This window comes from Coloeus monedula (genome assembly GCF_965178545.1).
Source record: "Coloeus monedula genome assembly, chromosome: 6".
Lineage (NCBI taxonomy): Eukaryota > Metazoa > Chordata > Aves > Passeriformes > Corvidae > Coloeus > Coloeus monedula.
In genome coordinates, this window is record NC_138786.1 from 29,759,735 (window position 1) to 29,783,617 (window position 23,883).

Sequence of the window (23,883 nt, forward strand, 5' to 3'; positions counted from 1 at the left end):
AACCCTTCAGGCCTTTGTTTCTCTCATCAGCGACTGCGTGTTGGGACGAGGGGCATTCTCCCCCCCGCACCGCTGCGGCCCCGTCCCGCCCGTTCCGCCTCCCCGCTCCGCCTCCCCGCTCCAGGACCGCTTCCTGGGCTTCCTGCGCGCCGCCCCGCCCCGCCCAGGACGTGCACGGCGCGGCCATGGCGGCTGTGGACATCCGAGGTAGGCCCGGGGCGGGGGCGGCTCTCGGGGCTCGCTCCCCGCGGCTCCGGGGCCCTGCCCGCCGGCCTGGGCTCAGCTCCGCCCGCGGCGCAGAGTCCTCCGCGGGGCGGCCGCAGGAGGGGGTCGGTGTGGTGGTGTGCTGGTCCTTGGAAGCTGGAACGGCCGGGGGGAAAACAGACTCTGCCTTTTCAGGGTGGATAAGGAGGTTCTGCGGTGAGATGGCGACGTAAGGAAACAGCTAAAAGAGAGTTCCAGCTCTGAAGTGTGGGGGAAAGTGGGAAGCGCTGGCGTGTGTGTGGGACGTGCACAGGACCAGCGCAGCGAGTGAGGCTGGTAATCTTAAGAGCAGTTGAGGTGGATGTGGTGAGCCAGACCAGGTGTTAGGAAAGCCGGGAAAAGAAAGTTGAAGTAACAAAAAACAAGAAACATTTGGGTGAGAAGTAAGGGATATGAATAAAAGGAGATTATGTTTTGAAGAAGAAGTGATATTTGAAAAAAGTATTAAAGAAGACTTATGTTGTAAACAAAGTAGAAGTTAAATTGCTGTGAAGAATTGGGACTTTGAGAGAGGAAGTGGGGACTCAGAGGCCACAGGAAAGGAGGTTATTTTTCTCCATGAGAGTGTCTGAAGAGACTAACATCAGAAGCCTGTGTGGTGGAGTCTCAGAGAATGAACAAGAGCAGATATTTAAGGAAATTTCATGAAGGGTCAATTTTGATAATGCCACAGAGGTTTCCTGCTTTTTTTGTCTTCAAATTCTTAATGATTATGTGTAGTCCTGTGTGGTTTTTTGACTGCCTTTTTTGAGATTACATGAAGGAACTATGTGAACAATTAATGGAGGAGTGCTGTATTGAGTTATTAGCTGATGCGAGAACCTTCTGTCTTATTCCAGATCTTTTAAGCTCCCTCGAAGTCGTTTATCTAATACAGTTCAATATATTAAGTAGATTTTGAGGTATACTTCTATTTTTCATCTACTGTCAGTGGGTTAACCCTGGCTGGATGCCAGGTGCCCACTAAAGCCACTCAATCACCCCCTTCCTCAACCGGACAGGGGAGAGAGAATATAATGAAAGGCTTGTGGGTTGAGATCAGGACAGAGATGACATCACTCACCAGTTGCTGTCACGGGCAAAACAGACTCAACTTGGGGAAATTAATTGAATTTATAACCAATTGTATCAGAGGAGGATAATGAGAAATAAAACCAAATCTTAAAAACACCTCTTCTCCACCATTCCCTTCTTCCTGGGCTTAACTTCACTCCAGAATTCTCTACCTTCTCTCCCCCAAGCAGCAAAGGTGGACAGGGAATGGGGTTGTGATCAGTTCACATGTGTTGGCACTGCCACTCTGTCCTCCTCAGCAGGAGGACTCTTCACAGTCTTCCACTGCTCCACAGTGGGATCCCTCCCACAGGAGACAGTCCTCCATGAATTTCTCCAATGCTGTTGTCCCAAAACAGGTTTTTTCACCTGGTACAAGAAGCCCATACACACAACAGAGTTGAGGTATCTGATTTATTGCTCTTAAATCCTGTACCAGCCTATACTCCTAAGAACAAGGCTTCTTTACAGGTATTAAATTCCTATTGAAACCCTAAGCAGCAATAAGTACTACTTCCAGGATGTCATTTTCAGGTTTCTCTGAGGTCTGGTTCATTGGTAAGCAGATCTGATCTTTCTATGGCTTTTTCTGTGAGATGCATAGCTGTACACAGTTTTCAAAAGAAGTTTCTTGAGCATTTGGCTTGCAGGGTAAGTCTTATCCTAACAATGGAAGGGGACATTCTGGCATATAGAAGCTCATGCGTCGGTTTAGTATGTCCAGTTGGGACACTCCATGAGTTACAGGAATGGCCATAAAACCCTTTTTCCCATTGCCCCAACAATCAGTATCATAACTTTACTAAGCAGGCCCTTGCATCTGGTTATTACTGAATGTGTGGCTCTGCTGTTGATCAGAAGTTTATTGTTTCATTCTCTGGTTGTACTGGAGCTAGGAAATCTGCTAGGGATGCTGGGATGTTTTCCACCAGTCCCCTCTTCTCATTGTCAGAAATAATGTTTACATCTAATTGTCCCTTCCTGCCTACAAAGAGCACGTTGATTCAGGCCAAAGGGTGGGAGCCCTTTCAGACTCCAGCCCCCTCTGCCTATTGCTCTCCTTTCACCTTCTTTAGTACCATTCTCGTCTTCTTCACAGTAAAAATGTATTCATTATAGCCTGCATAACTCCCCCAATTAGGGTTATTAGTCAACATGATAGTTTCCAAAAGCTGATAAGTTCCAGTAAAACAGATTTAAGCCTAGCCACTTTGGTTATATATTTTAAAAATGAATGGGACTCAGATAAGGGTGAAGCTGATAATAATATTCCCTGAATTTGGGGAACAGAAGGGTTAGAAATTAAGGTAGAATGCTGGATGGTCAATGGGTCCACCTATAAAAAGGCATCCCAGATTTCTCTGCATGACACATCAAAACCAGTAGTGAAAAATCCAAAATTTTGCACCTCTGAAAAATGAATTGTTGGTGTAATTGTACTGTGTATCCCTTTGGGCCTACCATAATGTGGGTCTGTCATTTAAATTCAAAATAGATATACTGAAACTAAAACAACTGCATTTTCACCAATCCAAGAGTATTAGAATATTTTTTCTCCACAAATTTTGGAAATGTGTGGTCTAAAGTACAGGTCATGAAGAAATTCTGTTTAATCCATCTTGGTCTCTGAAATTGGCAGAATTAATAATGCAGATTAGTATTCTGCACTTAAACCAACCTGCTCACAGTTTTTGGGTACCTTCTGCGCAGGATGGTTAGCTTGGTCACACAGGCAATTCCTCACTTTTCCAGAATGACTGAGACCTTTGCAGCCCGCAGAGCTGGGTCAGGATGGACAAGTGCCCATTGTCACAGAGAGCATGGCCTCTGACCTGCCTACCCTCTGGGCCAACTTTGGCACTACTTTGCCCAGGTGAACATGACCTGGCAGCTCTGGAGGGCCTGGCAACTCATGGGGCTGCTTGGCATGGCTTGTATTGCTCTCGGCATTGGGAGAAATGCGAACAAAACACTCCAGCGTGGGTCCCCTGCAGGGTCATAAGTCCTGCCAGCAAACGTGCTCCAGCTTGGGTTCCTCTGTCCAAGGGACCAGAAGTCCTGTCAGGAGCCTGCATCAGCGTGGCTTCCCACTGGTCACAGCATCCTTTGGGCATCCACCTGCTCCAGTGTGGGGTCCTCCTGGAGCTGCAGGCGGATCTCTGCTCCGTTGTGGATCTCCATGGGCTGCAGGGGCACAGCCTCCTTACTGTGGTCTGTGCTTGGCTCTGTAGGACATGGGGAAGCTTCCAGCAGCTTCTCATAGAAGCCACTCCTGTAACCCCCTCTACCAAACCCAATACCCTGTTAGGCTACTTTACTGTTTGGTTTGTCAAAGCCTAGTGCTGGGCTACCTGGACGACAAGGCCAGGTTCAACACGTGTGAATTACTCTTTTTTTTGCCATGGCTTGCTGGCTTGTCTTCCAAATTGTCTTGAAAATCATGACAGATTGGCAGTATTGTCACAAGCACTTTACTTTTGCATCTGTGATGCAAATTCCACAAGAAATGCTTTGCACAAGATGTCCTATTTTTGAAAGGAACAGGGAGCAGGAACACCACCCTTTCTTTCTCATACCCAAAATAAACAGTACACCCGTCAATGTAACAGGCATGTCAGGTTCATGGTTTGTTTTATTCTTCCTCCCCTTTTTTCCAAGAATAGTTAAGAGAACAATCTTGCTAGTTATAAAGGCTATTATAAATACTGGCACTAAGCAGCTGTGGATAATTGAGTCTTAGAGTCCAACTTTATATTCCATTTTATGATACATTTATCAGTCTATATACAGCACGATAGCTATATTATCTTTCTAAAGCTTGTCTGACATTCTTCTGAGAATGCAGGTGTTATTAATCATACAAACAAGGAAAGTTTGTATTTGAAATATAAAGTGAGAGTTTATTATGAGAAGAATGCAAACCCTTAAGATTTTAAGATTCTTTTGAAAGGAGAGCTCTTAGGGGTTTGAATGGCATTTGGAATAAACAGCTCTACCATGACTTAGGTCCTTAATAATGGAGCTTAGTGCAGTGTTTCTGAAATTTCCTTTTCTATAGTGAGGAGAGAGGATAGTCTATGTGACATAACGTGAATATCTCTAGAGTTCTCCCACCCTTTCCCTGCCCCGCCTGAAACAGTTAGGCTGGAAATTCTGAGATTAGCAAGGAAAAATGGTTTACGTGTAACTATTTCTGTTGCATTTTTCCTGGTTTGCTAAGCAGGTAGTGTTACTTTATTACATTTCCTCAGAGGGGCTGCTAATAGTATATGAGCTCACATTTTTGAAACTGATGCAGTGATCCTTGAGCATGCTGAATTGTCACGGAAGTAAAATATTCTCAGTGGAATGATAAGTGGGAGTTCTGGGTATGTATATAATGTGTGAACTTTAGGGAGTGGTTCCCGTGAGGAGGGAATTTCAGTTCTTCAGTCTTCAATGACTTCTCATCACTTACAGGTTTTTTTAATCTAAACAATGCATGTCTCTTCCTGCTTTCTTGTGTCTTGGAAATTCTGTTTGCTGCTCCTGTGATTTAAAATGGATGAATTTCAGGGTGTTTTTCAAGGTTCCTCCTGCATCTCCAGTGTTAGCAAATTTGTCGACTATGGAACTGGTTGTTGACGCTGTGCCTGAGGAACATCATTTTGCTGCAGTGTGATAATAAAATGCAGGGACTTTAATTCATATTTCCCTAAATCTGTAAGAATTTAACTGGCCTATAATGACTTCTAGGTTATAAAGTGTGTTTAATTTAAAAAGCTTACTTTTTAAATATAATTGTTAGTGTTCGGTAGTTAGATTTCTGTAATATCCACTGAGTTATGGAACAAGTAATTTGCTGGAGGCAATTTGGCAGATTAATTTTATAGTCTGGAATAGAATCTCTTGTTCAAGACTACTGGGAAACATCTGCCCAAAAATAGCATCTTTGTGGTGTTGTTTCTTGGGTCTTTTTTTTTTTTTTTTTCTTGTGTACTGCTAAGAGAACTGCAGAAGGTTAAAGGTTTTCAATTATTATTTGAACTCTGTGAAATATTTCTTTAATTTTAACTGGTGTGTTTGACTCTGTGTTCCACCTCCTTTCTCTGCTATAATCATTAACTAGTGGCAATTTACTCTCTTATGTATTTGTAGTGTTTTTTACTGCGTTGGTACTCAGTGTAGATTTATTTTCCCAGATAATCTGTTGGGAATTTCCTGGGTTGACAGCTCCTGGATTCCAATATTAAACAATGGGAGCGTGTTGGACTATTTCTCAGAGCGAAGTAACCCGTTCTATGACCGAACATGTAACAATGAAGTTGTCAAAATGCAGCGGATGACCCTGGACCATTTGAAGTAAGTTGTAATTTGCAACTGGTTCCTGTGCAGTATCCCTTGTCCCTCCATTCAGAGGCTTTGGCGATTAAATGGAAGCATGCTGGAAACCTCGTTCTCTTTGGTGCTTTTTAGTCCCACCACTTTGGAAAAGCCCAGCTTTTTTGGTATTTGGATGTTTTCTACTTCTTCGTATGCCATCTCAAGGAAGCGTTAAGCATGAAGGATTCTGTGTATCTTTTGAGATTCCAGTAAATCACCCTTTAGATATTTCTCTGAAATAGAAAAGCTGTCTTCTCTCATCCTCCCAGCTCAACAGAACCTGAGTAACATTATGTAGTTAAATGTTTTTTCTGCGGTGAATAGGGGATACGTTAGGGGATACTTTGAGTTCATAAGTAGTTTGTGTTTCCATGTACTGCTGGCTATGTGCCATAATTAGTACATAATTCCTCCGAAGAGCTGGCTTTTTAGTATGGATAATAAGAGTAGTGAGTGTTGTAAATAAACTGATCACATATGGTTGTGTAATGAGATTGCATGTGCAAGTTAACTTTCTTTTCAGTTCCCCATCTGCTACACTGAGCACAAGTGAGTTGTTTGAGAACTATTTAAAGACTCTACAATATGATAGGGAGTTTGAAGCAGAGCTAGAAGTTCATTGATAAAGTAATTTGTGCTCAGATGTGGTTGCAGAGAGACTTTTACATCAGACATACAGATGATCACATCATACACCAGTTCTTTGTTGCTGTATTTAAATGACATGATGATAGATTGTTACCTTTCTTGCTATTTATCTGTTGTTAATATGTTCTACTTGTGTTGTGTCAGGTTGTTATAACTCCCTTTGTCTATGCACCTAGGGTTTGATAGTTAGCTCAGGAAATCCTTTGCCTTTATTTACTGCACATTATAAAGAAGAGCTTTCAAAGCATCAGAACTTTGTTGCTTTACTGCCGGCCCCTTTGGTCGCTCTTCACATCCTGCAGATGTTACTTCAAGGAAGATAACTTACTCTGGTTGCATCTTTTTCAGCCAGATGGTTGGAGTGGAGTACATCCTTCTTCACGCTCAAGAGCCCATTCTGTTCATTATCCGAAAGCAGCAAAGGCAATCTCCAACACAAGGTATAATCACTCAGTTCTTCCCCCTGTTGAGAAGCCTGATCAGTCAGTTGTTTTTAGCAGTTCCTAATTTGTGTCTAAGCACTTCTGTTTCCCTTTTTCTGTCTTTATCTCCAGTCTAACTGGGAGGGTATGAGGCCTTGTGGTGGGGAGATCCTGTCTTCAGCAGCTCCCTGCAGTGTGCCAGCAGCAGGGAGTGCCATCTTGTGGGGAATTGGGAACAGCAGATGAGAAAGTGATGCCCTGTGCTACATTTTCCTGCAGGAAATTGCTAATAGCGTTCATTCCGTGTCATATTTATCTGTTAGGCTATGCAAGAGTGTCCATTTCTTGTTGCGATGGAATCTTGTGATAACAGCACCACTCCTTCTTAGAGTGTCACTGATCACCTTTCCAGTTTTTAAATCAAATACCTTAGCTTTTTTTTCCCATCTGCATGCAATTGGCTTCATTATTCCTTTTTAACCTTGAATTTGTTTATGTGTGTGTGATTAAACAAATATGTAGCCACATTTCAATAGTTATTGGACTGTCTTACCTGTTTACTGCATGTTCATATAAAATAATTTAGGTGATTTCAGAGTAAGCTGTGTAGGAAAGAAAGGCAGGGTTAGTGCTAGTTATTTCTTAACTTTTTTTTAGGGATTTAGGCTCTGCATATGCATTTTGGTCTTGTACAGGAATTTGCCTTGTCTGGTAATGTATCTTATTTGCTTAGATCAGGTAATGGTCCCTTTATATTGCAGTTCCATATTGAGAAAACATACATGATTGATTCTTTAATACGTTTTTTGAATTATTTCTTTATTAGAGATTTTGAACATAGCTTCTAAAAGTGAGTATGGAATAATCATGCAGCCCCTAATTTCTGGTTTTGACACCTTTCAGATCAAGATTGGAGTTGGAGCTTCCACAGTATGTGTGTTTAGACTTATGCTGTAAGGCAGATGTATGTTTGGTGGAACCTAACTGAGACTTGTTTGGTAACATTTTTCCCACTGTGACTGTAAAGTTTGTGCTGGGTACCTTGATTGAGTTGCATAGTTCCCTAGCTCAGATGTTACCATGTGTTTTATTTTATCAGGGTACAAATATTAGTGTATTTGAGACATGGGAATGGGGATATGAAACTGAAATTTAATGAGGTCATAGCTAGTGTAGAACACTTAAACACAACTGATGCAGGCGTGTCTTGTGACTTCTGTGTGGTTTTAAAACAGATGTATTTATGTTTGCAATTCTTTAAGACAACTTTTTGCCTGTTTGAAGTGATATTAGAAAAATCTTTGATTAGGGAGAGTTACCTGTCTAGGAAGGTAGGCCCTGGTACAGAGCTGTGAGACAGTAAAACTGCTGTTCTGTGTCTTGCTCCATTTGCAAAGAAGTGCTAAGCATCCTTTTTCTTTAGAGGAGAAGTGGGTACTGGCTGTAATATGTACCCAGCTGTCTGGGACTGCTAATTTAGGCAGTTGTCCAAGCTTCATAAAATGCAAGTACTGGTTGAATTGTTAGTACAGATGGAGGAACTGGAACACACGTGTGCACAGGTGAGATCCTTAGGAATGTGAAGCTTAGAGCATTGCTATGGTTTCTCAATTGAACAATGTTTGACAGAGTTACAGAGGCAACTGTCATGTTCTCTGCACTGCAGCTCTAATGAACAAGAATTTTTGATTGGTCAGTAGAGGTTCCAAATCTGATTTAGCAAATGCCTTTGGAAGGTAGTCTTTTCTTGGCAGAACGTTGCTAATTTAGAAAAGATGCTCTGTGTGTGCTTAACTCCATTTGGTCTGCGAAATCTAGCTGAGAGGACTGTACAAGTTAGAGAAAGCTGAGTCCAGAAGAATGAGATCTTACATTATTGTGGGTTTCTACTGGTAGCCAAGGCTAGTGGAATTACTTCCAGAGCAGTTCGCTTGACTGGTAGTAGCTCTAGTGTAGCTCTGAAAAGCCTAGTTCTGTGAGGCCAGTCATTTGCTTGCAGTAGGACAGGACTTTAAAGCTCATGCTTTTCTATCTGTAAAGCAGACCTTGGTTTTTCTCTCCTTATCAGTCTGTGCCTAAGGTGCAAATAAAGCACCTTGAAGGAAAAGATGAAGAAGAAAATATTTTGTGATAAGAGGAGTATTGCAATTTCTCCTGCTACGACTGAAATTCAGCAACAAATACATAGTCTGCAGCCAGAGCTTTAAATTGATCCTGCATTTTTCTTCTTTTCCTTCCCACAGTTATGCCACTGGCTGACTACTATATTATAGCTGGAGTGATTTATCAAGCACCTGACTTAGGGTCTGTCATTAACTCCAGAGTTGTAAGTGTTCTGTGCATTTGATGTATACTGGTTTATATCTCTTTTTACTTTTGGTTGTCCCCCAGGCTGTTTAAATCTCTCCTTCACTATTTTGAGGAAAGATCTTGTGTAGTGACGGTGCAGTAACTTAAACCAAATGCCACTGGTTAATATCATGTGCGTCCCACATGAAAATGCAAGATCCTGGAGACTGCAGTATTGCCCAAACACTAGGATACATTGTTTAAGGATGAAGGACCAGAGTAACTGAAGCTACACAACTGGCAAAACAGCATGAAGTTTGAATAATCAAAAGAAAAATTATTTGACAAATGCATATGAAATAGTAATTAAATACATAATCAGTGAAGCTTGCTTTGGAACATTAATGTTAAGCTAATGTAATATTTATTTTTAAATGAGGCTTATTTTTTTAAGTTGATGTGGTAGTTCTTTTTAAATTGGATGCTCAAGTTTGATTCCTTCTGTTCTCGTAAACTACTGCTTTTGCAAGTTTTTCTCTGTCAGTTTAGAAAAGCACTTCAGAAGAGCCTTGTGCGAACCAGTTAAAGAAATAACATTCTCAGTCCAAAACTGGATGTTCCAAATTCCCTTCCCAGAACAAAAATGAATATCGAATACTAATTTTAAAATACCTAGTTTCAAAAATTTATATTGTATTTTCTCCTTAAATTCTGAACACTGCCTTACATTCTTGTTCTGAAAGCTCACTGCAGTGCATGGAATTCAGTCTGCTTTTGAAGAAGCTATGTCCTACTGTCGCTATCACCCATCCAAGGGCTACTGGTGGCACTTCAAAGATCAAGAAGAACGAGGTATGATTCCTAGTTTCTCCTGCATACTTAGGGAGAGGAAAGGAATGTAGGGAAAAGCTTGATGCAATGCACAGTGATGGTGGAGAGGTGAGATGAAGTGTCTGAAGGGTAAGTTAGGGCTCTCTACCAGATGAAAGGAATCTTGCCCTTCTGTGCTGGTGGGAATGAACATCGAGGCATGGGTGGGAGATGAAAATGGTGAGCTGTGTGTCAACAAAGTGGGCAACTCTTCAACCCACTGGGGACCAAAACACATTTTCAGAAGCCAAACCAGTTTGTCAGGAGGTAAGAATCATCCTTAATCTGTCTTCCACAAAAAAAAGAAAAAACCAATGTCAGTGAGAAAATACAGGTGAAGTTCAGAGGAGAGACAAATACCAACTTGTCATACAACAAAGAGCTGCTAAGAGAAAATAAATTTTAATACATCTTTCTCTAATATATCTGTGACTTGCAGAGAAAACTAAACCAAAAGCCAAGAAGAAAGAAGAACCAAGCTCTATTTTCCAAAGACAACGGGTAGATGCTTTGCTTTTAGACCTAAGACAAAAGTTTCCACCCAGATTTGTTCAGGTATGACACTCAAAAGCCGCAACTTTTGCTGTAACTTAGAACTTAAAAGACAGTCATAAGTATTTGAACAGCTGAAACCGAATGCGAATTTCATGTATTCCTGCAATAGTAGCACATATTTGATAATAAATTTGACATGAAGGCTCATATTGGAGTGTAGGATCTCCCTTTGTAATCGCAGGAGTCATTAAGACCTTGGCGAAACGATGAGAGTGAATTTTATTATACATCTTCCTTATTTGATCACAGAGGGTTTGTTCTCAGCTATCAGATGTTGCTGCTGCTTCCAGTTTCCTGCTTTGTGAACTCAATCAAGCCATCACAGTATTTTGTTTTAGTTACTCCATTGTTCTGGAGACTCATTAGTTAGCATGGAAATTCTTGGCATTCTGTGAAGTTGTGATTACCTCTAGTTTTGGTAGCCATTTGTTCCACCAGGACTTCTGCTTGGGAGTAAAGGAAATTATGTTTACAGCATCCCACAAAAGTGCTCCTGAGATGCGGGAAAGACTGGCTAACTGCATATTTTTTGCTTTAGTGTTTTTCAGTTGTCAGAGGAAAAGCTGAATGTTATAAAATGTTAACTGGATTTTGTTTAAAGTGTATTGAGTGACCCATTCTACCCTCACCTTTTGTGTATAAGAGTGCCTTGCTTGCATTTTCTTCCTAAATGAATAGCAGGAAGGGTTGAGAATTTCAACTTTGGTTCCACTGATGTGTTGGTTTTTTTCTTTTCTTCCCCCACAGCAAAAGCCCGGAGAAAAGCCTATCCCAGGTAAAACTGTAATATTCTCACAAGACTTTAAAAATAGGCCCTGTATGCAGTATCTTTCAGTTGCCGTGTAAGCTCTTGCTGCTGCTACTGTGAGATGGTTTGGAATTCTGGCATTGCCTAATTGTGCAAAGTAATGGATAAGAGTGAAGAGTTTGAGTTGATCATAGGCAACCTCCAAACAGGAAAGGCATGAACTGTATCACTTCAATCTATTCTACCTTTTAACCCATATAAGTATGAATTTACTCCCTGCTTATTCTTACACCTTTGAAATTAATGTTGCCCTTTTGACATTAGCAATATTTTCTAAATACTCTGAAGAGTACTTCAGGAGTGAAAATCAGAGGTTTAACTTTCTTTTGCTGTTACATCTTTAGTGGATCAAATCAAGAAGGAGCCAGAACCGGCCCCTGAAGCTGTCAAGCCAGAGGAAAAAGAGACTGTAAAGAATACTCAGAGTGCTGGTGCTAAAGGACCACCTGAAAAACGAATGAGACTCCAGTGAAGGGAGAAGCTATTACATGTCTGGATTAGTCAGTACCTGGAAAACAGGAGATTCTTGCTCCCTTTTCTTTATATTTAAGCTCTTCCACTGAGACTGACAGTTCAGGGACTGAGATCCCTGTAACAGCTTTTTCTGTAGAAACCTCTCATGCAGGTGTTAATGTCAGGATGTGAGCTGCCTCAAGGGAGGTGTTTTCAGTCTTCATCTTATTTTGAATATTGGCTTCTGAGAATGGTTTTTACATGGACATGTTCAGCAGCCTCCTGAAATCTTTACAAACTCTTGCATCCTTTGTGTCTAGGCTTCCTATGTAAAAAGAAGAAACTTTTATATATAAAAAGGAATTGGAATTCCTGGCAAATAAAACTCCTGACTGCTGGAATGCCTTTCTTAAATGTATACTTTGTTAGTAGCAAATATGTCCTGTGTGCTGGCTGCATTTATTTTTTGCTTGGACACTGGAAGATATTGTGTTCTATTTTGAGGAGGAAAAGTTAGGTTCCCTGCCACAAATTTCTGTGCCTTTAGTGTGCTTGGGATGAAGATAAAAGATTTGATAAATCGACCCTCAAATCCATGTAGCTAGATGTCAGAATGCTATCTGGTTTCTAGATGTTCTTGGACACTGATTTTACTTAGTGGTTAAGCTAATAGTTTATTATAGAAGTTTGTGTTTTCAGAGAGAGATTTATGACATAAAACAGGCTAAAATTTCTTGATGTTGCACACTCAGTGAAGCTGTTTATATTTCTAATTTTTCACTGTAACTCAAATATATCAATTACATCTCTTCCTCTGTGCTCCTAGCACTTCATTGCTCCTTCATTAGACATGTGCCTTTTAGACTTCTGGAAGTGGGACAGTGGAAGAGAAACATCACTGACAACTATACACTTTTTTAAGCATATTGCTTACATAAATCTTTTTTATTTTTCTCAGAAAAATTAGAAATCATCTATTGAAAAGAAATTACTGTTACTTTGGTTGTGTTTTTTCATTGAAGTAGCGGAGTGAACCTTGAAACAGCTTGCTTTCTTTCCACAACTGTTAATCGTGTTCATACAGTAAACTGTAGTAAGCAAGAAAAAGGTTTGTACATAGCAACCAAAATGTAGATAGTAAGAAAGACTAAAGTATGCTTAGATAGCTGTGTCAAATTTATTCTCAGGTTACAAGACACTTTTTCAGAAATTTAGCTCTCCAGTCAGAGCTGTTTATTACAGACTGATAGAAAGTTCCATGTAATATTTGTCCTATAATCCAAAGCTGTAATGGTAAAAGATGTAGATACACCAATAGCTGTTCTCAGTTGATGCAGATACATCTGAAATTCACTTGAGTCTGTATTAGGTTTATTTCATCCCTGGATCAGGTTTGAACAGCTGTTTCTCAAAATTCTTATGAAAGTAGATAATAAGCTAGTGGGAACTATTAAGTGAAAATATAGAAAGCAGTTATTTTGGGATGCTCAAAACAAGACAATGTGGTGTGAATATACTTAGAAAAAAAGAGTGTTGGTTCTTTCTTGTATTAAAGAAATGCCTCTGAAAGCAAATAGTGGAAGAAGCACCAAAGCCATTGCCTCATCCACCCCCATGATGGAAAGCCAGGATTTCCAGAAATGAGACATGAATGGTGAGGAACCTCAGCAGTCCTTGCTGTTGGTGGTCAGAATAAAGTCCTTGGAAATGGCCATTAAAGGACCTCAGAACCTGTATGTAATTTGGAAAAACTTAAGCAAGAAAGATGACAGACTGCACTTAATGAAGATCTAGGGTGTTGGGCATCGCTTGTGGGTGGGTTTTTTGGTGGGTTGTTGTTGTTGTTGTTGTTTTGGGGGGGGGGTGAGGGTTTTTTGTTTGGTTGGGGTTTTTTTGTTTGTTTTGTTTGTTTAGTTTTGGTTTTTTTTAATAGAGAAAAATTATCTACTCATGCACCAAGGAAATATTTAACACTACTAGCAGAAGAAAGGTAGCTTGCTTATTGCTGAAGACACATAGAGCTGTGGCCAACAATGGATGCTAGAACATAGTATGACCAAAATATTCGGAGTCACTGGACTTCACATGAAATAAAGTGTGTTTTACAACTCAATGTCTGAAAAGGAGTTTTCATAAAGTAGAAGGGTTGGAAGAAGGGCAATAAAATGCGTCAGAGTTTTCTTATTATGGCACTGGAAAGACAGATATTGAGTCTTTATAAAACTGAATAGTGGAACAAGTAGGAAAGGAGAGAACTTGTTCTGTCTTGTAGTACAAAAACAGAGGGACAAGTAAATGAAACTGGAGTTACATTTAGACTGAACCATTATACTCCATGCTCAGAATCTGAGCTGATCAGAGATAAGGGTGGAACTTGAAGGGGCAGACTGTCTTCACCTCTACATCTCTGAGCAGCCTTTTTGCCTTCTGCAGAAATACCTGGTGTTGGCTGGTGTCAAAGGGTGTTAAAGAGGATGGATTCCTGGTCTGATCCCATCTGAGTTAAAGCACCAGCATCTAAGCTATTGAGAGGATGGAAAATGGCTTCCATTCATGAAACAAGCATTTGAATGTGATAAGCCTTTTCCAGGGGAATGATCTTTCCCTGAGCGAGTTACATTATAAAGCAGTAAGGGATGTTACCTGTGTGTCGATTTCTTAGTAGCTGTCCAGTGCTGAAGGTTTGCCATATGAGGAACTGAAATATCTTCTGATCCTCTTACTTGCTGACCAGATATTCTAAAATAATTTTATTAGTTAAGTGAGCTATGACATTAACTTACTGAAGTGGCATTATGTCAGATATTACTGTTAAGATGTTAAGCAAATATCTTGTAGTCAGTAATGGTTTTCAGTGCATGAGAGTCCAAACCTTTTCTCTCTTGGTTTAGAGCCTGACTGCAAAGTCCAAAGTCCTTCCAAAGGACATTCAGTATTTGTAAAGCTTGTAGGTGAAAGGGAAAGAAGCAAGCACTTCTCAAGTTTGCTTCTCCATCACTTTCTTCTGTATAAAGGTGAGATTCGGTTGTACAAGAGAACTATCTCTACTTTTTGCTCTTAGATAATAACCATTCAGACTTCAAAAGGGCTTTTCTTTGCCTAAATCATGGGGTAGCTGAAAACTACCTGGAACTCAAATGGTTTTCCTCAGAACCTGAATGTACATGTAAATGTTTGTATAACCATGAACAGCTATGCATATTTGTATGTACATGTGTGTATATGTACATGTGCATGCAAAAATCCAGCCAGACTGTAGGAAGAGGGGCACTCTAGCTGCCTCAGTTTACTGTGTAAAGCTAATGGTGTCTCAGGTGCAGCAGAAATACTGTCTTTGTCATCTTTTCACTAAGTAAGGTCTGACCAGGCTATATGTTGCTCTCACACATTGCTCTTTGCCACTCTGCCCCCATAATTCATATTTTGGTAACCTTTTTCTAGCAAAGAAAGATGCCTTCTGGTCAGTTAGTACGTTTTGTTTGCCAGAGCAAGCTGTTCTTGGAGCAAGAAGGGTGTAGGCAAGAGAAGGGACAAGGCAAAGGGAATAGATCAGCTTCACTTTGAGAGATGGAGGTCCCCTGTGAGAAAAAGGGTGAAGATGTGTTATGCAAATAGACTGGTTTCACTGACCAACAGATGGTTTTTGAACAAAAGCTGATGTGATACACTTCTTCAGGGTTGTTTTCAATAATTTTTCAATAGCAAACCAAATGGTAACTAGGCATTCAATGTTAAAGATAGTTTTTTTTTTTTCTTGGAGAGGAGGGTGAACTTTTGATAAAGTGTTGCTTTGGTCATGCAATCATGCACAGAACAAACAAATGGTCTCATATGTCCTGTAGCCTAAAATGTGGATCATAGGTGGATGGATAGTGGGGAGAAATTTTCCCAGTGGGATGAGTTATGATGTATTAATGATCTCTCAGCAGTCTGAAAGCTTCATTTCTTTCTGCCAGTAGATTTCAACCTATGGTCCACAAGGCTGCTGGTGTTTCATGACCTGTTCCTAAAGACTCAAGGGAAGGCAAGTAAGAAAAAACTCTTGCTGGTAGGATTCAATTCCACAAGAAGTTGTACCTTCATTTGAAATTCTAGGGAGCTACAAGGTTGAAAGAAAATTGAAAAACATTCATGAGAAAGCCAGTTGAAGTAGCTTCAGATTATGATATTTTTTCCTGCTCCACTGTAAGGTCAGTCATTTTTCCTTCCAACCTGTTCATTGTCATATAATGGGAATCTTTCCCTCCTTCCTCTTTGATCTTAACTTGATCAAAATACAGAAATGCAAGGCACTGGTAACCTGATCACAACAGTGTGATCCCTTTTCATGTAAGCTTGATGTTGAAGGACTTGCTTAGGTGCTGAACACAGTGTCACAAACTTGCACTGACACTTCCTCCCAAGAATCTGTCATGAGTTCAGCTGTGGAACCTGAGTATTTTTTATGTTTATATTAAAAGAGAAAGAAAGTAGTAGGCAACTTCAGGTCGGGGGATGGTAGGGGTGGTAAGACAACTCTTGCAAATTGGCAGAGTGATTTAGTAGGGTCTTTTGTATAATTTAAGGAGTGATCATACAGCAGAAACATGCATTTAAAAATAGCGCTACAGACTGCATACAGATTATATAACAGGATTTTTCCATTATTGTGGTCTGGGTTATATTTATTTCAAAAGACATAATCTGATGTAGTTCACAGTACTGAAATGTAAAGCTGATAATTGAAAAGTAGTGGACAATCATTCAACAACTATCTGCACAAAAAAGACTTCACAAGAAACAGTTTCTGTAATTTTAAAACTAATAAGAAAATTAATCTAAGGCTATAACAGGTTATGAGTTAGGATGGATATCTAAAAAGATCCTCCTATATGGATCCTAATAGAAGCAGGCATCCTGTATTCACTCCTTTAATCTGGGGTAGTGTATTACAAGGTGTATGCTGCTAATGCTGGCCATGCTTGCCAGGAATGAGCATGGTACCAAACCACAGAATCTGAAGCACCTTTGGACAATTGTTGGTAACCTCCACAGCTGTTAGTTAGGCCTGCCATGTGCCCAGCGTAAGGTACCAGCCCACTCAGGACCCTGGGGCATGAGGCAGCAGAAGGAGGCTCTGAGCATTCTGCCAGCTGCTTCTTTCACTGCCCAGCCTCCTGAGGGGCAGTGCCTGTCTCAGGTAGTTTGAAATGTTAAGTGTTGCTGCCTGTGCCAGGGTGATGGTCAGCACACAGAAGCTGGTGCCAAAAGGCAGGATTCCCGAGATCCAGATGGGATGGTAGAAGGGTACACCTCCTGCAGCTGAGAAAGATGAGGGCTATAGCAGGTTGGACTTCATCCCAAATGTGCTTGTAGTGCTGAAAAGAAAGTTGTGAAAAGTTCCCAAAAGGTAACAGCTGTGGCTATGCTGAATCCCAGCGCCATGTGCCAAAAAACCAGCGTGTATAGCTGTGTTGCACAGGACATCCTGTCTTACCACAATCCAGATCACTCACTGTCTTACGGTTGTGTTTTGATGAAGCTGTACCCCAAAACAGGGATGGCAGCCAAGTGGTAGATGTACCTGTAAGTGTTCTCTTTCCATTGCTATGCAATCACAAGTCTTTAGAAAGGACATGATGCGGGAAAATGGCTGCTGCGTTAAGTGCTGTAATTAAAGTGCGCTGTTGTAGGTACATAGCAGCTGTGGTGTAGATAGGCTTGGGGCTTTTATACTCAGTACTATTAGTTTGCCTCTGTATTATAGAATGTAGTGGAAGTGAATTCACCCCTGGTTCTACCTTATTTCTTGGGGGGTGTAGTAGCTATAATAAGGTACATGCTAAGGTTACCACAGGGAATATTTCTGTACTTTTTCATTGCAGACTCTAAGCCTTTCCAGATACTCTCTTGGACTGAAATAGCCTGTTTCTGATGTCCACTCACAAATGATCCTGTAATAAAAAGAGAAAAAAAAAAAGCAAAAGCCAACCTTTTGAGATTTTAGAACAGTATTTCCCACTTGTGGTCTACCCAAATGAACCCTTTGCTCAACACAAACATCTGTGACAAGGAGTGTGAAGCTGAACTGGGGGCTGTCCTCGCTGTGTCTGCTCAGAAGGAGAAGTACCTATTAATTTGAACTGAAGGTTATTAAAAGCTTTGAACGTGTTTGGGGGAGGCTAATTTACTCGCTCCTCCTCACGAGAGCCCCTGTCCCGGCTCAAAGAGCAGGGTGGGCTGTGTGCGATGCGCCGCGGCCGCAGGTGCCGTTTCCCGGGGAACGGGCGCCGCTCCCCCGCCGGCCCCAGCCCGGCCCGGCCCGCACGGCGGCAGTTGAAGCCTCGGGGCGGTTCCGCCCGGGCTGGCCCCTTCCAGGTTCTATCCCCGCTCGGGCGGGGGCGGCCGGCGCCGGCGGCCGCGATGGGGGCACTGCCGGGGCTCCTGCTGCTGCTGCTGGGCGTGGCGGGGTGCCCCGGGGCCCGGGGGACCCGGCCCGCGGAGCCGCGCGCCGCGTGGGTGACGGTGCCGCGGCAGCTGAGCCCCCGGGCCGGCGACGACGCCCCGGCCCTTTCCTACTGGCTGAACGTGGCGGGGCGGCCGCGGGTGCTGCGCCTGCAGCCCAGGAGGGGCCTCGTCTCCCGCCCCTTCACCCTGGTCACCTACGGCCGGGACGGGGCCCGCCGAGAGGAGCACCCCTTCGTGCGGGACAACTGCTTCTACCAGGGCGAGGTGCTGGGGAGCCCCGGCTCCCTGGTGGCCCTCAGCACCTGCGGCAGGGGCCTCCAGGGCGTGCTCTGGGTGGAGGATGATACCTACCAGATCGAGCCCGTCCCCAATGACCCTGCCTTTCGGCACTTTCTCTACCGCATGGAGGAGGCCAGCAGCCCCGAGGGACCCAGCTGCGGACTGACGCCGGAGGTGCTGCAGCAACAAAAGGCTGTGCTGCCGTGGTTCAAGGCTCCCAAGGCAGAGGAGGAAAACGAAAGGCTGAACGACTGGTGGACACACATCAGGTATGTGAAGATAGTAGTGGTCGTGGACAACGTGCGGTTTGTGAAGTCAGGCAGGAGCAAATCTGAAGTCTTGAAGCACGTCATGCAAATCATCAATGTTGGGGACATTATGTACAAACAGCTTTCTGTCCGGCTGTTTCTTATAGGACTGGAGATCTGGACTGAAAGCAACTTTATAAACATTACTAACTCTATTCCCAAGGCACTTAGTGACTTTAACAGCTGGAGAAAGTCAAACCTGTACCATCGGATGTACCACGATGTTGCTCACTTATTTGCATTTCAGTGGTTTGGAGGCAGCCTGGGACTGGCATATATAGGGACAGTGTGTGATAGCCACTGGTCATCGGCTGTTATTTCCTTCACTGAGAAAAAGTTGTCCGCAATTTTTGTCACATTTGTCCATGAGCTGGGCCATAATCTTGGGATGGGCCACGATAAACCGGAGTGTAAATGCAAACGCAAGACATGCATTATGTATGAAAACAATGCTGAAACTGATTCGTTCAGTGACTGCAGTTACAAACAGTACTTTGACCGGCTTGTAAGTGGTGCTGAGTGCCTTCGTCAACCACCAGCACCTGGCACTTTCTACCCGAAGACACGTGAATACTGTGGGAATAAGATAGTAGAAAGCGGAGAGCAGTGTGACTGTGGTTCAGCAGCAAACTGCAGAAAGGATCCTTGTTGCCACGCAAACTGCACATTTACTGCAGGTTCGGTGTGTGCGTCTGGAAAATGCTGCAAGTACTGTAAGGTCCTTCCAGCAGGAACACTCTGCAGAGCAAGTACTGGCACCTGTGACCTGCCAGAGTATTGCAATGGGATTTCCCCTCAGTGCCCACTGGATGTATACCTACAAGATGGAACCCCTTGCAAAAATGGTATTTATTGCTATCAAGGAAAATGTTCTTCCCACAGTAAACAGTGCCAGCATCTCTTTGGCAAACAAGCCAGGGTTGCTCCTTTAGATTGCTTCAAAGCAGTGAATACTCAGGGTGACCGGTTTGGGAATTGTGGTATTCGTGACAATATCCATTTTACAAAATGCAGTACTGAGAATATCTTATGTGGTAGGATTCAGTGTGAAAACATAGCCAAATTACCTTTCTTGCAGAACCATGTAACGCTAATCCAAACTCCTGTTCGAGATAAAAACTGTTGGGGTCTTGACTATCACATAGGGATGCCAAGAGCAGATGTGGGAGCTGTGGAAGATGGCACACCATGTGGTAGTGATATGCTTTGTATCAACAGGACATGTATGAGTGTATTAGTGCTGAACTACGACTGTAACATGACAAAGTGTCATAACAGAGGAGTGTGTAACAATCGTAAGAACTGTCACTGCAAGTATGGCTGGGCTCCTCCATATTGTGAATTGCAAGGATTTGGAGGTAGCATTGACAGTGGACCTCCTCCAGCCAGGAAGACTTCTCAGAGAGCAAAAGTAAGACTAACACTGTTTGTTTTTTTTTCTTTATGTATCCTTGGAGTAGCCCTTACCATCCGTTATAAACAGGAAATAGAGGGATGGCTTATGAAGGTAAAAGCCCAATTCCATAGAACATTGCAGTTGTTTCAAAGACTGAAAAAATCAGAAGTTCCTAAAGAAAATTTGCCTGTTGGTGAGTCAAAGTCCACCAAAGATCAAAAGCAGTAGCTTTGGAATGTCTTGAGGAAATCTCCCTTTAGCAGAGCCATCTGATAACTCATTAAAATAATTCAACAGATTCTGAACAGCTCTAATCTCATGTGATATCATTAAATGCAGAGTAAATGTTTATTTTGTCTGTTTATTTTCTTTTAAGTTAATAAATACAGGCAGTAAGGCATGCTTTTCTTTGTACCCTGAGCTCTTAAATTGATGTAAACCGCAGGTATTGTGTTTATGCTTCATACCAACAGTTTAAAAATGCAAACTTCTTAAAACAGTTGTAGATAAATTCTTTGCTTCAATTTCCTTATTTACCTAATATTTTCTTCAATTCAGTGAGAGAGATGTTTGTGAATATCTTCTGTCATTCATTAACAACCAAAAAGAAAAAATTGCACTTGCAGTTTCCACTGGGTTTCTTCCAAGCAAAACATTTTGTGTTTCTGTGATTTAATTCACATCTGTGACACCCAAACAGGCAAGGAACAGGTATTGCAGTGAGATGCAGGTGTCTGTTTCACAAGTGCTTCCAGCTGTTTACAGGGAGCAGCCCTTCAGGAAGGAGGCAGATCATACGGGAACAGGGTCTTCCTCTTGTGAAAGAGTAGAGAAGGATTATCCAAATCATACCAGTAAGCATTACATTTCTGAACCATAATATATATGCCAGCAGTGTAATGACACCAAATCTGTCATTTCACAAGAACAAATTGTTTTTATTTTCTGGAAATTTTCCAGTGTCTTGACTTCTGACTGCTGCTGAGAAGTGCTGTGTATTTTATTGTCGCTAAGAGGAGCTGTCTGTGGGGTTCCCCAAGTTAACTGAATTTCTAAAGTATTTGGAACTATTCTGCAAGTCTACCCCGCCTAGAATTCCTGCAATATTTGATAGATGCTTTATCTGACTATCTCAGGGGGTTTCTCTTGGTTTACTATGTGATTCTTTCTTCAGCTATGGCTGAATGTGTCCTTGCAGCACTATGGAGTGCCACACAGAAGCATTGTAGTTTTCATTTTTAAAACACAACATGAAATATGTCTAACCTGTGAAAAATATGAGGAGCATGGAAATACCATTCAATAAGTTTTATTTTTAATATTACAGCAGTAACTAGACATTTCTATCAGATCAGCATGAAGAGGAGTCTTTAGTCCAGATCACAGCAAAACCTTTTTTTTAAAGGTGTTTCAGGGTAAAGGGCTATAATGCATTTGTCTGCTAACAAAAGAATTATTTGTATTTAGAAAGCAAAGTACACACACACATCAAACATTCTGTAAAGGCGGGATAAGTACCCTAACACTTGGGAACATTTGGGAAGAAAGATGTTGGTGACTCTACAAATTATGATGGTCAACTCTTGCTGCCTCCCAAGTACATAATTTATATTTTTAGAATATGCATTTTCCTGTATTTTTATGTGTAATTTTTTTTGTGTCCTGTATTCAAAAAGGGCTGATTACATTATGATGGGATGTGAAATACAAAGCATGTGATTCACAGTTTTTCACAGCTTTTTGTCTAGAGCAAATGGGTCCTTACATAGTCATCTATGCTTGTCTGCAGAAACGAGATAACACAGTGTTTCTTTAGCAGGCCGTGCTTATTGCCATAATAAAACATGGATGGTTTTGATTAAATGATGAAAACTTAATCCTGTGTTTATGTCAAAAGGCAAGATAACTGCCTCTTGACTGACACCCCAGATTTATTCCTCATAACCAGAGACCTTCTTCAGAGAGCTTGGGGGAGTGGGAGGGCTATCCTCTGAGAAATAACAACTGCAATTCAGGTGTTGCAAACAAGGAATAGGTGACAGACAAGACAGATGTGGATTAACAGAAAGATGGAGATATAAAGTAAGAAAAGCACTTCAGGCAGCACCTTCCAACTATCTATGCACAACTAGTATCTACTAAGACTTTTTTTATTTTGCTTTTTAAATACAGAAAGAGTGGCGGAAGTTTCAGGTTGTCACCTGGATGGCCTGCCATTGTTGATCAAGAGGATACTATACATTGCCAAGTATAGATCTATGCTGAGACAGAGAAACACCAGAGTCAGGGAATTCTTATTTACAGACCTGCATACTGAAGAGACAGAGGTGTGAATGAAAGCACAATTTAGGCTAGAAAGTTTACTTGCAAATGCACTTCTGGGAAAGGTAAAGTAATAAAATGCTGTAGTTTCCGTTTTTCTCTATGCTTAAAGATTGTTCTGAAAAAACAGGACTTAATTGGGAGGAGGCTTTCAGTGAGCTTTGGATAGGAGTATTTCTGTACACTTTTCTCCCATTTCTTCTTGGGCCATACGAGCAAGACAAACATGTATCCCAACAAACCTAGTCTATGTTTTATAAAATGTGTGAGCTCCCTTGCTGAGGTTTTCTCCTTGAAAATATTGTTGTTTCTGATTTCAACACAGCAATGGAAAACTTGATATTTCTGGTGGTTTGTTAGAAATGTCCCACTACTCTGAATGTGCTATGAAGGTGTAAGTCTAAGTTCAGTCCTAATCTTTCTGGTTTCCCTTTTTTTTTTTTCTCCCCTCCTGGTTCTAACTGCATTTTAAAATGCTTTAAATGGATGCTAGAACTTGGTTAATGTGTAAGTCACTTGCACATGAAGAGGCAGCTTCAGATGTTGCTGCACCATCTCCCAAGAGATGTGGGTCAGTGTAGTATGTGAAATTGTGCTGGAGGAAATAAGAAGACACAGCCTGGACTAGTGGAAGGTGTCCCTGCCCATGGCAGGGGGGTTCGACCTAGATGATCTTAAAGGTCCCTTCCAGACCAAACCATTCTCTGATTCTGTGAGATGGTCTGTGCCAGTGCAGTAAGGGTATTAAGTGTTAGGTAGCTGTTAATATGTGGCAGACCAGTTGTGGTAGGTGAAGCCTGGAGCTGCCTAGGACTAAATTACAACAATATATCCATGTTTCTTGTTTGAAATCTCTTCCTGGCTAAAGAAGACTTTTAAAAACACTTAATATTGCAGTTGGATCAAGATAAAATTGATTTTGTTTTAAGCCAAGACTGTCATCTCTAAAATACATTGAACTGCTGCTGAGGAACACTGTGTATCTTGAAGGAGTTTGCCAAGTACCTTGCAGCTGCTTGCTCACTCTCCTCCTAGCCCTCCCAGTGGGACAGAGATTCAGAAAGAAAAGGTGAATCTTGTGGGTTGAGATAAAAACAGTTTAATAATTGGAACAAACTAAAATATTATAATAATGAGTGACAATAACAGAACCCAAGAGAAACAAGTGATGCACAGTACAGTTGCTCACCACATGCTGCCCGATACCCAGCCCGTCCCAGAATGTGTTTGACCCCCTTACAGGTAACTCACCTAGCTGATACACTGGACATGATACTCTACGGTATGGAATATCCCTTCGTCCAGTTTAGGTCACCTGTCCTGGCCATGCTTCCTCCCAGCTTTTGTACACTTCTTCACGGGCAGAGTATGGAGACACTGAAAAGTCCTCAACTTAGGGCAAACACT

The 23,883-nt window shown here is 41.8% G+C and overlaps 2 protein-coding genes across 2 annotated transcripts; both read left to right on the top strand.

Moving 5' to 3' along the window:
* Positions 1-170: 170 nt before the first annotated feature.
* On the top strand, positions 171-13,523 carry MED6 (mediator complex subunit 6). The gene is made up of 8 exons (XM_082284193.1): positions 171-207; positions 5,499-5,658; positions 6,676-6,767; positions 8,993-9,075; positions 9,782-9,890; positions 10,348-10,463; positions 11,211-11,238; positions 11,616-13,523. The coding sequence occupies exons 1-8, from the start codon at positions 186-188 to the stop codon at positions 11,741-11,743; spliced, it is 738 nt and encodes a 245-aa protein (XP_082140319.1). The 5' UTR covers positions 171-185; the 3' UTR covers positions 11,744-13,523.
* Positions 13,524-18,126: 4,603 nt separating this feature from the next.
* Positions 18,127-20,382, top strand: LOC309574109 (disintegrin and metalloproteinase domain-containing protein 20-like; the record flags this gene model as incomplete). Its single annotated transcript, XM_082283459.1, has 1 exon — positions 18,127-20,382. The coding sequence occupies one exon, from the start codon at positions 18,127-18,129 to the stop codon at positions 20,380-20,382; it is 2,256 nt and encodes a 751-aa protein (XP_082139585.1).
* Positions 20,383-23,883: the final 3,501 nt, after the last annotated feature.

What these genes read in the sequence shown, in the direction of transcription:
- MED6 (XM_082284193.1), top strand. Translation starts at nt 186, where the DNA reads ATGGCGGCTGTGGACATCCGAG. An exon ending in ATGACCCTGGACCATTTGAA is followed by an intron (nt 5,659 to 6,675) that starts GTAAGTTGTAAT and finishes CATCTTTTTCAG; the next exon opens with CCAGATGGTTGGAGTGGAGT. An exon ending in CGGAGAAAAGCCTATCCCAG is followed by an intron (nt 11,239 to 11,615) that starts GTAAAACTGTAA and finishes TTACATCTTTAG; the next exon opens with TGGATCAAATCAAGAAGGAG.